Source organism: Borostomias antarcticus (genome assembly GCF_949987555.1).
Source record: "Borostomias antarcticus genome assembly, chromosome: 16".
Taxonomy (NCBI): Eukaryota; Metazoa; Chordata; class Actinopteri; order Stomiiformes; family Stomiidae; genus Borostomias; species Borostomias antarcticus.
In genome coordinates, this window is record NC_140249.1 from 18,731,533 (window position 1) to 18,743,920 (window position 12,388).

General features: G+C 46.9%; 2 protein-coding genes across 2 annotated transcripts in view; both read left to right on the plus strand.

Annotated features, from left to right (window-relative positions):
* ptprbl (protein tyrosine phosphatase receptor type B, like) overlaps positions 1 to 5,728 on the plus strand; it is a 29,033-nt gene extending 23,305 nt beyond the window's left edge. Inside the window, exons 25-38 of the mRNA XM_084451357.1 lie at positions 42 to 327; positions 1,382 to 1,488; positions 1,690 to 1,795; positions 1,957 to 2,037; positions 2,186 to 2,203; positions 2,313 to 2,394; positions 2,530 to 2,620; positions 2,740 to 2,816; positions 3,017 to 3,151; positions 3,285 to 3,407; positions 3,660 to 3,823; positions 4,017 to 4,152; positions 4,346 to 4,466; positions 4,593 to 5,728. Coding sequence (XP_084307483.1) covers positions 42 to 327; positions 1,382 to 1,488; positions 1,690 to 1,795; positions 1,957 to 2,037; positions 2,186 to 2,203; positions 2,313 to 2,394; positions 2,530 to 2,620; positions 2,740 to 2,816; positions 3,017 to 3,151; positions 3,285 to 3,407; positions 3,660 to 3,823; positions 4,017 to 4,152; positions 4,346 to 4,466; positions 4,593 to 4,615 — 1,550 coding nt within the window. The 3' untranslated portion in view covers positions 4,616 to 5,728. The remainder of the gene's footprint in view (positions 1 to 41; positions 328 to 1,381; positions 1,489 to 1,689; positions 1,796 to 1,956; positions 2,038 to 2,185; positions 2,204 to 2,312; positions 2,395 to 2,529; positions 2,621 to 2,739; positions 2,817 to 3,016; positions 3,152 to 3,284; positions 3,408 to 3,659; positions 3,824 to 4,016; positions 4,153 to 4,345; positions 4,467 to 4,592) is intronic.
* A 240-nt stretch (positions 5,729 to 5,968) lies between these two features.
* On the plus strand, positions 5,969 to 12,329 carry LOC311319258 (fibroblast growth factor receptor substrate 2-like). The gene is made up of 7 exons (XM_084450755.1): positions 5,969 to 6,338; positions 6,989 to 7,077; positions 7,185 to 7,276; positions 7,854 to 8,040; positions 8,941 to 9,084; positions 9,591 to 9,754; positions 10,763 to 12,329. Exons 3-7 carry the CDS (start codon positions 7,211 to 7,213, stop codon positions 11,876 to 11,878), a joined length of 1,677 nt encoding a protein of 558 aa, XP_084306881.1. The 5' UTR covers positions 5,969 to 6,338; positions 6,989 to 7,077; positions 7,185 to 7,210; the 3' UTR covers positions 11,879 to 12,329.
* The last annotated feature ends 59 nt before the right edge of the window (positions 12,330 to 12,388 follow it).

A 12,388-nucleotide genomic window follows, 5' to 3' on the forward strand; every position in this document is an offset into this window, starting at 1 on the left:
TCCTTAAACGCTCCTCTCCCGTTGTCGTGACCCGACTCCAGACAGTGAGAACCATCAGCCGGTGCAGCACCACCCCCTGCCCTCCTACCTGGATTACCGCTCCAACGGCTCCGTCACGGCCTATCAGACCGCCTTCTTCCCCAGCCGCTGTGCGGAGGGGGCGGACAGCGGCGCGCAGAGCTTCCAGGTCTTCCTGGGGACGGGCATGGACAACCTGGGAGGGCCCTGTGACCTCAAACAGACCCCGGACAGGGACAAGGAGACGGACAAGAGCAGAGAACCCAACCCCTTCTGTGACGGACCGCTCAAACCCAAGACTGCATACAGGTAGTTGTAGTAGTAGTAGTAGTAGTAGTAGTAGTAGTAGTAGTAGTAGTAGTAGTGGTTAGTAATAGTAGTAGTAGTAGTAGTAGTAGTAGTAGTAGTAGTAGTAGTAGTCGTCGTAGTAGTAGTAGTAGTAGTAGTAGTAGTAATAGTAGTAGTAGTAGTAATAGTAGTAGTAGTAGTAGTAGTAGTAGTAGTAGTAGTAGTGGTAGTAGTAGTAGTAGTAGTAGTGGTTAGTAATAGTAGTAGTAGTAGTAGTAGTAGTAGTAATAGTAGTAGTAGTAGTAGTAGTAGTAGTAGTAGTAGTGGTAGTAGTAGTAGTAGTAGTAGTAGTAGTAGTAGTAATAGTAGTAGTAGTAGAAGTAGTAGTCGTAGTCGTAGTAATAGTAGTAGTAGTAGTAGTGGTTAGTAATAGTAGTAGTAGTAGTAGTAGTAGTAGTAGTAGTAGTAGTAGTCGTAGTAGTAGTAGTAGTAGTAATAGTAGTAGTAATAGTAGTAGTAGTAGTAATAGTAGTAGTAATAGTAGTAGTAGTAGTAGTAGTACAGTAGTAATAGTAGTAGTGTTAGTAGTAGTAGTAGTGGTAGTAGTGGTAGTAGTAGTAGTAGTAGTAGTAGTAGTAGTAGTAGTAGTAGTGGTAGTAGTAGTAGTAGTAGTAGTAGTAGTAGTAGTAGTAATAGTAGTAGTAGTAGTAGTAGTAGTAGTAGTAGTAGTAGTAGTAGTAGTAGTAGTAGTAGTAGTAGTAGTCGTCGTCGTCGTCGTAGTAGTAATAGTAGTAGTAGTAGTAGTAATAGTGTAGAGGACTGTCCAGCCCTGAATCAGGTTGACAGGGTTTTGGAAGGCAGGAGATACAGGTTTAACTCAGGCTTTGACCACACAGTGTTGAGAGGGAAATCCTGATTATGGCCATTTCATTATTATGTTATTATTCTGAAGTTACAGAGTATGTGGCCTAATGTCGTCCAGTGCTCTGTAACTCAATCATCAGTCAGCATGCTGGCGCTGAATTCCAGGAGGTGAGGTTGCCAGGTTTGTGTGCTGACTGTCTCTGTCTCGTAGGCTCAGCGTGCGTGCGTTCACCCAGCTCTTTGACGAGGAGCAGAACGGCTCCGCTCCGCCCCTCTTCACCGACACCTACCTGTCCCTCCCCCTGGTCACAGACGCTGGTGAGGATGCGCTCAACTCACACCTTTTTAAAATGGGATTATTGGTTTGGATGATGATTGATCAGTCACTTCAAAAACGTAAAATAAAATGTGATTTTTTTTGGTGTTGTTGTTGTTGTTGTTGCTGTTGATGTTGTTGTTGTTGCTGTTGTCGTTATTGTTATGATTGATTGAAAGATTTTGTCTATGGATCTCTCCCAGAGCCCTTGAGTGGTGTAATCGAGGGCATCAGTGCAGGCATGTTCCTCATCATCATGATGGTGGGAGTCACAGCGCTGCTTATCTTGCGACAGAAGGCTCGCAAAGTGTACGTATCTGTCTAAACCTTCGCGTTTTCACACCTTTATTTAGCCGACTGAGACCGCATTCCCCAATTTTGGAGTCAGCGGTGTTGTATGACGTAGACTGGTTTGGGTGACTCAGCGCATTTGATCATATTGGAGTGGGTCCTGTTTCATTGGGTTGTAGGAGTGTCCACGAGGGCCCGGTGGTCCGTATGAGCATGAGGAGAGAGAGGCCCGCCTCTGGAGTCCACATGGGAGTCAGAGGGTAGGAGGAGCAGCAGCCTTCTTGTTATCTTTAACACAAGAAAACAAAAAATCAAACATGTTCAAAGACTGCATTCGTGATATTCATGATTATACTGTAACTTATTTCCAACCGCTAACAGTTTAAACTCCCTTCCCTTACATTTCAGTAATCGGCGTATTTCCAGGTACGATCCCTGCTCACGTCTACGTTTTTCCAGCTCAGTGTGTTATGGTTTGGTTTGTCCTTTGCTTTAGTCTGTTTCCGTCAGCGTGTGGTTTGTTGTCACCCTGTAGCCCCATCAAGACCATGCACTTTGAATCTCACTACACCAAACTCCAGGCCGACACCAACTATCTCCTCTCAGATGAGTACGAGGTACATAGCACACACATTATTCCAGCTAGAATATTTTTTATTTGTGCTCCACCTTTTCATGAAAGGAAAAAATTCAAATGAAGAAACAGGTTGCTTGTTTAGAGTAGGAATCAGTTAACCCTGTCATGACTTCAGGATCTGAAAGACGTTGGACGCAACCAACCCCTGGACACAGCGCTGCTGCCAGAGAACAGAGGGAAGAACAGATACAACAACATCCTTCCCTGTGAGTGGAGGCATGGGATAAGAAAGGATGGGAATCGCTGTGGAGATATAAATCCTGTAATTTGATCTTTGATCTATCATGTTGCTTGATTGGTTCTTTACTGTCCTCTGCATGTGTAGATGACTCAACCCGCGTGAAGCTCTCCTATGTGGATGATGACCCCTGCTCTGACTACATCAATGCCAGCTACATTCCTGTGAGTTAGACAATTGAGGAAAAGAAAATGCTACAGTACCTTGTACAAAAAATGCTATTTAAAATAGTCAAATAATCAATATAGTCCTAATAATCAATCAATCAATCAATCAAAGAAACAAACTTTATGTACAGTAAGTAGCACTTACTGGATGTAAAACAATGCAAAAGAGAAGAATGATAACCACTTGTCTCTTCTAGGGGAATAACTTCCGTAGGGAGTACATTGCCACGCAGGGCCCTCTACCAGGAACTAAAGACGACTTCTGGAAGATGGTGTGGGAGCAGAATGTCCACAACATCGTCATGGTGACCCAGTGTGTGGAGAAAGGCAGGGTGGGTAGAAAGAGCAGCCATTTTGTCCATTTAAAGGAATGTACTGTATTTGGTTGAGGCTACTATCACATTGTAGTCTGATGTGGTCTATGAATACATACCGTGACCCTTCTCCATCCCCTGTCCTACCCAGGTGAAGTGTGACCACTACTGGCCATTTGACCAGGACCCTCTGTACTACGGTGACCTGATCGTCCAGATGCTGTCTGAGTCTGTTCTACCAGAGTGGACCATACGGGAGTTCAAGATCTGCAGTGTGAGTTGAGGACCCTTTGGCCCAATTCTTCCATGAGGCCGTCTAAAGCCCTAACGCTCTGTTAGAATAGCAATTGTGATGGCATCTTGAACTAACTTTCATTTTACACTTCCCTTCATCCATTTACACTGCTAAACAATTACAATGATAGCACAACAGCCGTAATGCCCCACAATGCACTACAGTGAAATGAACCCTGACCTTTAAAACGGCGTGTTCTAAAGAAAGATGTGTACCGGTGTGTCTGTACAGGAGGAGCAGGTGAGCTACTCACGGGTGGTACGCCAGTTCCACTACACGGTGTGGCCCGACCACGGGGTCCCGGAGACCACCCAGTCCCTCATCCAGTTCGTCAGAACCGTCAGGGACTACATCAACAGGACCCCCGGCTCTGGGGCCACCGTGGCCCACTGCAGGTAGGGGGCGGGGCCGAGGAGTCATGTCTACTTATCTGGTTACAGGTCAACTTAGTCAACTTTTTCTTTTTGCAGCAACCTATCCCAGGTTAGCGCCGAAGTTAGCTTGTTGTTGCTTTCAAAGTCAGATGCCTCTGTTTGTGTTGCTAGTGTGTCCAAATGGTCAGTATCTATCCCCCCCCCCTACTCTCAGTGCCGGAGTGGGCCGCACAGGGACCTTCATTGTCCTGGACAGAGTGCTCCAGCAGCTGGACACCAAGGACACAGTGGACATCTACGGCGCTGTCTTCGACCTGCGACTGCACCGCTCACACATGGTGCAGACTGAGGTAAGAAACAGCTGGGTCAGCAGGTCATGACAATCATGTAGTACGGTGTTGTGCGTTCATGGGATGCGGGGGTATGCCTAGCCCTTGAGTGTGTGTTTCTGTGTAATTTGTGCACCCATGTTCAGCATGTAGGTGTGTAGGTATATTATTTTGAATTCTATGTAATGACTTGTTTGGATATTTTTCTGCACAGTGTCAGTACGCTTACCTTCACCAGTGCGTGAGAGACGTGCTCCGAGCCAGGAAGCTACGCAATGAGCAGGAGAACCCCCTCTACCCCATCTACGAGAATGTGAACCCTGACCCCCACAGAGGTAAGCAAGTTTCAGCAATGTCACAGAAATACATGCACACACACTGCACGATCCGTAGGCCGACAGTTTATACTGCAAAAGCAGATTTTAGTGAGTAAACACACATTTTTTGCTTTTGGCCCACAGATATGGTATGCACCAGACGTTAAAGATTGTATGGACTACTGAGTGAGAAATAGTATCATGTTTAGCACTACAGGGATATATGGCAATTTTATTTTTCTACCACTTTTTCCGACCAGGTATCACATAAATCTATAGGAAATTATATTAGAAACTATATTATTTAACTGTAACGGAATAATAAGTGTACTGTACATACTTGCTTCAATCATTTATGTTTGGATGTTTGTATATATGCTATATATTTTTACAATGCGCTTTTTGTACACAGTATTGTTAATTATTACAAGTTAGGATATTTGCACATTTGAAAAAGCACAGACCAAGAAACTGTGGATGGATTGAAAATTTCTGTATGCGATATGCTGCAGAATCAGGTATTCAACAGTATTCAAATTCAAAAGTTCATAGTGTCTGTCATTAGTGAGTTAGGGCATGATATGTCATGACAAATATCACTCAGCTATTAACGTGTTGCACATCATATTTTGGTTGCCCTCATTGTATTGGTTTATAAACTAATATAAATGCATACAGTAGTGAAGTATTAATTACTGTTCTGTGAAGTATTAATTACTGTTCTGAAGCTATGTCAATCACTGATTTATTACATAATTTGTAAACTAGGCCACTGATTAAAGATTTATAATTTCTTCATAAAACATTTGCTAGAGTAACCATAAACCAATTTGCTAATGGTTCCTCTGATTAGAAATAACTGGTAGCCTACCTTTTCAGTTTTTTTTACATTTATAAAAATGTGACAAAACTCTTATGTAGATAAACATGTGATAAGTATTGTAGATATTGTAAAGCCATCGGTAAGAACATGAATTAGAAAATGCAAAGGAGCCGATTTAAACAAAGGTTATTATGTGCATTCTGTATACATTTGTTTGACCTATTTGTGTGCAATGCCTTTATGTATTAGGCTTTTGTATATTATTGTATTCATACATAGATATGGTTCTATCAGTGCATAGCCTACATATAACATAATAGCTGTCCACAAACCATACCTGCTTAATCATGATTGCAACAGTAATTGTAAGGAATGCATGATGGATTCTGTGAATCAAAACACAAACCGTTTTCATTTAATACAATGTGGCCATTAATATGCTCTTTGAGTGTTTCAATAAAGTAAGCAAATTAATTGAAGTTCATACATCATCGTGACTTTCTATTACTCATGTTATTACATGTCAAGGGAGTCATTCGTGTCTCTAGGAAGAAGCAGATTCATGTCTCTTGGGAGAGGCCCCTGCGAGTCCAAAAACCTCAGCCCCGCGCATGCGCAATGCGCCGCACATTCACCACATTGGAGATTCTTCCCCCAAACTCTCGGAAGTTTAGCGAAGTTGCTGTGATTTAGCCAAGCGAGCTAGCGACAGAAAAGACGGTACGACAAAAGTAAACTTGATTTTCGGAAGGAAAAAATACATTTTGCCGAACATTTTTATTCCACATTGAAACTTAAGGGATTATTCATGGATTTATATCGATTTTTATTCTTTTGTACCTACAAACATGTACGGTAGCCACCTTTGAAAGAAGTTGTGATTGTTTTTTGGCGCTCTGGCCAAGCAGAGGAAAGATGGTGGTGATTGAGTTGAGCTAACAGGCTAGAGGGAGCTCGCTGCTTCGGGAGCATCGGATGCGAGAGCTCATAACGAAGTTCATATCCTTTTGCGTTTGAAAAGTTTGGAAGAGCTGTTACTTCTTCATTGTACATTTCACCAGTGCTGCGTAAGTATTATTCTTATTCTCCTTATTATTATTACTATTATTATTATTTTGTAACAACGTGTTTGTGCAACCCTGTTGCGAAATGTAGCTAGCTGGCTAATTAGCTAGCTTACAGTTAGCTTATTCAACCAGCGGACAGCTAGCTGGCTAATTAGCTTGCTTGCTTGCTAGCTAGCTAGCTAGCCTGTCTTCTAGCTAGCAGACCTGGCCAGATTCGATTAGTTAACCAGTCAGCTAGCTATTTGGAACCAAAAATGTGACTATTTAACATACGTTTGCTAGCGTGGTTTCTCAGACTTGATAAAGTTATATCCTGTTTGAACCCACATGAGTTTAAATTGAAACAGAAAGCTATCTGTTAATTAGCTAATGTTATGTCTAGCTAGCGTGAGTGCTAGCTGGTTACCACCCCTAGCCAGCTACTCAATAGCTAGACTTACCTGCTACTTAGCAGTGCTGTGATATTTAACTAGCAAACAGTACCTTTGTTAAATGTAAACAAACCTTGTCGCTAACTACATTAGTGTTAATGCTATTTCGACAGTTGGTGTCTAGCTGGCTAGTCCCAGGAATTCTCAGTAGCTAGTTTCTATCCATCATCAATAATTACATCAAGCCACAACTTAAAATTGCTAACTTTGCTTTTATAGGCCTGCAGTTTGTGTTTGTAAAGCTGACAGAGCATGAGTGCAGCAAAGCTTCTGAGGATGGAACCAGGAATACTGGGGGCTGGATCTAGGTGAGGAGCCCTCCGCTGGGGGAAAAACAGGTCCCCGTGCTGCCAGTGTGATGCTCAACCTGTCGTTGGGTTGGTCAAACTGAACCCGTCACTTTCCTGTGTTTCAGACAACGGATGGTGCTCTGAAGAAGCCATGGGTAGCTGTTTAAGCTGTCCAGAGAAAGAGTCAATTCCAGATAATCATCAAACTAAATTTAAGGTGGGTGTCTGCTGTGGCTTGTTACAAGAACATTGTGAAAACAAGCTAATTTGTTGAGCTGGGCCAATATGTACATGCCCTATTCAGGATCAACCTACTTAATATATATGAAGAAAAACTAAATGCGATACCCTATGGTAATGGTAATAGGCCATTTAAAAAACAAAACAAAAACTCAACAAACTACAGGGTATGAATAAAGGATCAATAAAAAAAAATATGGACAGTGTACTTGAACTTTGTTTTAGGCTTTTTTCCCCCATAATGTCCCTGGTGTCAACCTTTCACAGGGTCCCAAATGATCAATAAGATGTGAATATAAGCCTTGGTGTTATCTCATTATCACACCCCGCCTGTGCTCTGCTTCCTGGCAAAGTATAATGATGATTCATTCTGAGTCATAATAATTGACTGGCAACTCGTATGTGAGCTTGGCTGTGTGGCGGAAACGGGGCTTCACGCATCCATGATGTCATCAGAATAGCTGTAAAATCTATATTTCAATCTCATGAAATGTGAATATAATTTGTCGATTCAAATGAAGCATTTAAAGTGTGTGTTCCTGCGCCGTCCCCAGGTGATCAACGTGGACGACGATGGTAACGAGCTGGGCTCTGGTGTGATGGAGCTCACCGAGGCCGAGCTGGTCCTCCACACCCATCGCCGCGACGATGTCAGGTGGCCCTACCTGTGCCTGCGGCGCTATGGCTACGACTCCAACCTCTTCTCCTTCGAGAGTGGCCGACGCTGCCAGACCGGACAGGGTAAACGGGGCTCCGCCCACTCTTCTCTTCCCCCTCATGATGTTTGTTTATTAATCTGAGATGATATTGTCGTGCCAGAAATCGGTGCTAGCCTCTAATACCTCTCAGAAATTTACACCCCTTACCAAAACACATTGAATCATCAGATGTTATGAGTCCTAGTCAATTTAACAGTAAGCTCAATAACGTATCTAAATACAATCAATACAAAGATAATTCAGTCAGGTTTACATCTCTCACGTCATGTAAGCCTATAATACAGTGACATTTCTACTATTACACATGGTCTCCTAGGTGTCCTCTCATAGAAGTGAATCTGATTGTGTGAGTACTGTCTGTGTGATGCACAGTGGGGGTGCTGCCAGTGACACAAATGTCTGCCGTTATTCTTGGACCCCCCCATGCTTTCACCAGGATGATGTTGGAGGGGAGCTGGGTTTTGGGAGGGTTGCTTTGGGTTCTGGGGGTTTCGGGTAAGTCAGGCTCGCCGCGTTCCCCCCCCTCCCTCCCCCACCTCATAACCATGGCGACACGACACCGTGACCATGTCCAATATTGATGCCTGTGTGTGTGCGTGTGTGTGTGGCGGTGTTGGTCAGAACGGGTCAAAGTCAAGCGTAGTGTGTGGTGTTCCTCCCCGTGCGGTGTTCTCCTGCAGTGTGACTGGTCTCAGTGAGCAGACCGTGTGTAGTTTTTCCCTGGTCTGTTGCAATGCCCGTGGTTTTGTGTTCCTCACTAGGCTATATTTAGACGTTTACACAGTGTTTATCTGCTTGTCTAAGATATGACTTGATTGTTTTAGACTGATAGGTGAACAAAAGGAGATGAGGAAGAAGAGATAACTCGAGAAAGTTCCAGAAGATGCCTTGTACTGATTGTGTGTGTGTGTGTGTTTGACAGGGATCTTTGCCTTCAAGTGTGCGCGGGCGGAGGAGATCTTCAACATGCTGCAGGAGGTGATGCACAGCCACAGCATCAGCGTGGTGGAGGAGGCAGTGCTGGAGCCCAACCACCAGGCCACACACACACCACACACTCCAGCAGGTGAGACACACACACACACACTCTCTCTCTCTCTCTCTCCAGCAGGGGAGACACACTAACACACACACACCACATACTCCAGCAGGCAAGAGAGGAATGATACACACCCACGCGCACACACACCTACACACTCCAGCAGGTAAGACACACTAACACACACACAAACAACACACTCCAGCAGGTGAGAGAAGAACCTCTGAAACAAGGCCACTACACACAACCTCTCTCTCTCTCACACACACACACACACACACACACACACACACACACACACACACACACACACACCCACCAGTATTTGAGATGACCTTCCACAGCTGTAATGTAGTAGCATATAATGCAGGAGGCCATATCCCCCACCCGTGCACCTTCTCTCCAGTACATTCTGTGGTTGTTGTCGTCGTCGTTGTTGTTGTGGAATGATAAAGAACACGTCACTGTCTTCTCTTCATGACTCCTCCACTGACCCCCCCCCCCCCTCCCGGTTCCTCCCTGTGTGTCTGCAGCTCTGGGCTACTCTGTCCCCACCGTGCCAAACGGCGTGAGCCGGATCCCCTCGGTGGGCGAGGCGCCCTCCCACCCCTCCACCCGCCACCCGTCTGTGGCCAGCACCCGCCTGCCCTCGGTGGGGGAGGAGTCCACGCACCCCCTGCTGGTGGCCGACGACGTGGTACGAAACAAACACACACGGGGATCAGGGAGCGCCATATCTCAGCTGACCACACGCGTTAAGACCGTGTGTGGTCCTGACCCGGCCGTCGCCTAATCTCTCTCTGAGTTTAGGGTTTAGCTGGGATCAGCTGATAGAGGAAACAGGCATTTGTTTCCTCTATCTGAATGCACACGTTGGGTGAGACGGAAGGTGCGTCCCAAAACTGGTCCTCCATTCCTCCACTCGTTCACCACCCGGAAATATCAGAGAGTGGAGAAAGACAATCTGGACACATCATTCACTCTTGCATCATATTGATGACAAATACTGACGATGAGCCAATTCAGGCTCTTATTTCTTTCTTCTAACATTGAATTGTAATATTTTTCTGTGGATTGAAATACACTGATTGCAGCTGAAAATTACTCATCTGTGAAATATTTTTTAAGATGACCTGGTTAACACGTCCTCATCAAAGGTAAACCAGTGGGAAATATATAACAGCAAATTGTGATCTAACGGGTTTATAGTATTGCATAAGAAATATCTGTTTTGCTGAAGCTTTCTGAGAACATCTAAAGTACTAAATTCTAAGCCCTGTGAGAGATCATCCTGCTATAATGGTTGTTTTCCATCATTCCCCATGCTTTATCGAGCTTCTGATTAGAACGTGAAATACGTCATAAAAACATTCATTTGGCTGACTCATTCATCAATCATAACATGTTAAGTTTTGGTCTGAAATGTTTCCGCAAAGCATTTGTTCATATCGTCCGTGTTCGCGTCCTGCGGGAGGCGTTGGGAGGAGCCTTCGCTCGCCTCCTCCAGTATTGGGACAACAGGTGCTATGAGTATGCTCGGCGAGTCAGTATGGAGTGGAGGTGGTACTTTTGGACTATTGGGACGCAGCCGGAGTGTGATGGGTAAAGATGATGAGTGTAGGGAGCACTGTTAGACCAGTACTATCCCTCTGTGTTGGTTTGTGGTGTGATGATGACCAGTGTCCCCCCCCCTCCGTGTCTCCAGGTCCACACGTATGTGAACACCACCGGCCTGCTGGACGACCAGCCCAGCCCCCTGGCGGCGCCCACCCCCCTGGAGAGCCCCGGCTCGCCCCAGTCCCAGCTGCCCCCCACCCCGCCGCCCCCCCCGCGGGCCCGACCCGACCCCCCGCCGGCCCCTGAGCCCCAGGTGCTGCTGGAGCCCCAGGGCGTGCGCTTCGTTTTGGGCCCCACCCCCGTGCAGAGGCAGCTGATGGCCAGGGAGATGCGACAGCACGGCGAGGATGAGGACGAGGCTGAGCCGGGGGAGACCAACGGCCACGCGGACACGCAGTGTGGTGCCAAGGAGGCCGACGCCGAGCCCACGCCGCACACGCACTCCAACGGCTCCTCCTCCGGCCCCGCCCCCTCCTCCTCCTCCTCGAACCCGGCCGCCCGGCGCCAGCGGCCGCCACCCCTCACTCCAGACGTTCAGAATGTCAACAACTCCGCCCAGCGGCGGACGGCCCTGCTGGACTACGAGAACCTGCCGGCGCTGCCGCCCGTGTGGGAGGCACGCAAGCCCAGCACCGAGGACGAGGAGAACGGACGCGCCCCCGGCTGCGGCGGCGGAGGAGGGGGGCTCAAGACGCCGTCCCTCAACGGCTACAACCACCACCACAGCCTGCTCCACCACTCCTACTCCCACCCGCTGTCCGCCGCCCTGCTGGAGCCCTCGCACAACTACGTCAACACGGAGAACGTGACGGCGCCGCTCAGCGCCCACCGGCCCGACACGGCGCGCCGCCGCACCGACGGCCCCACCGTCTTCAACTTCGACATCCGCCGGCTGCCGCCGCTGGGCCCCGAGCCGCCCAAGACGCTCAACTACATCGAGGTGGAGATGGAGAACACGGGCGGCGGCGGGGGTGGGGCGGCCAACCGCGGCGCCTCAGACAGCAGCAACCCCCACACGCCGCGCACGCCCACCACGCCGCTGCCTCCTACCACGCCCACGCGCCGCACCGAGCTGTACGCCTTCATCGACATCGAGCGCACGGCCGCCATGTCCAACCTGCAGAAGGCGCGGCCGCGCGACGACGGCACGTCGCGGAAAACGCGACACAACAGCACCGAGCTGCCGACCAAGAGCACTGTCTGACCACGCACCTTTTTCTATTAACACCCCCCCCTCCCCCTTTTATTTTGAATGCGAAGGCACGAACGTGCTCGTCTTTATTACTACACACATAATGGAGAGACGTTGGAATAATGCAGATGAGAGAGACTCCGCAAAACAGCTGTCTTACAAATGAGAGAGAATTGACTTTCACACGGTTACCTGCCATGGATTTCAGGTAGACCAGATAAATAGGTACTTGCCATATACCAATTTATTCCTATGGTAATATAATACCTCTTCTCCTTCACTCATTCTACAGTGCATTTGGGTTGTTTATTATGTTAATAAGACAGGGCTGCCTTCCTCCTCACCCACCCCCCTCTCACCTCCTATATGGTACAAATCAGTATTACTGAACAAAGCATTCCATTTAGCCTTTTTATGATTCACTACATGCTGCTGTAATTTCAGTATCTGAGGATTACATGGTACACTACATTATGTTTCTGACTATGTACAGTAGATTCTGGCACAATAAATGTCTGTTCT

Bases quoted from the DNA above. Each gene is read 5' to 3' on its own strand.
- LOC311319258 (XM_084450755.1), top strand. From the start codon at position 7,211: ATGGGTAGCTGTTTAAGCTGTCCAGAGAAAGAGTCAATTCCAGATAAT. The intron at 7,277-7,853 runs GTGGGTGTCTGC...CGCCGTCCCCAG, and splicing joins ATCATCAAACTAAATTTAAG to GTGATCAACGTGGACGACGA. The intron at 9,755-10,762 runs GTACGAAACAAA...CCGTGTCTCCAG, and splicing joins TGCTGGTGGCCGACGACGTG to GTCCACACGTATGTGAACAC.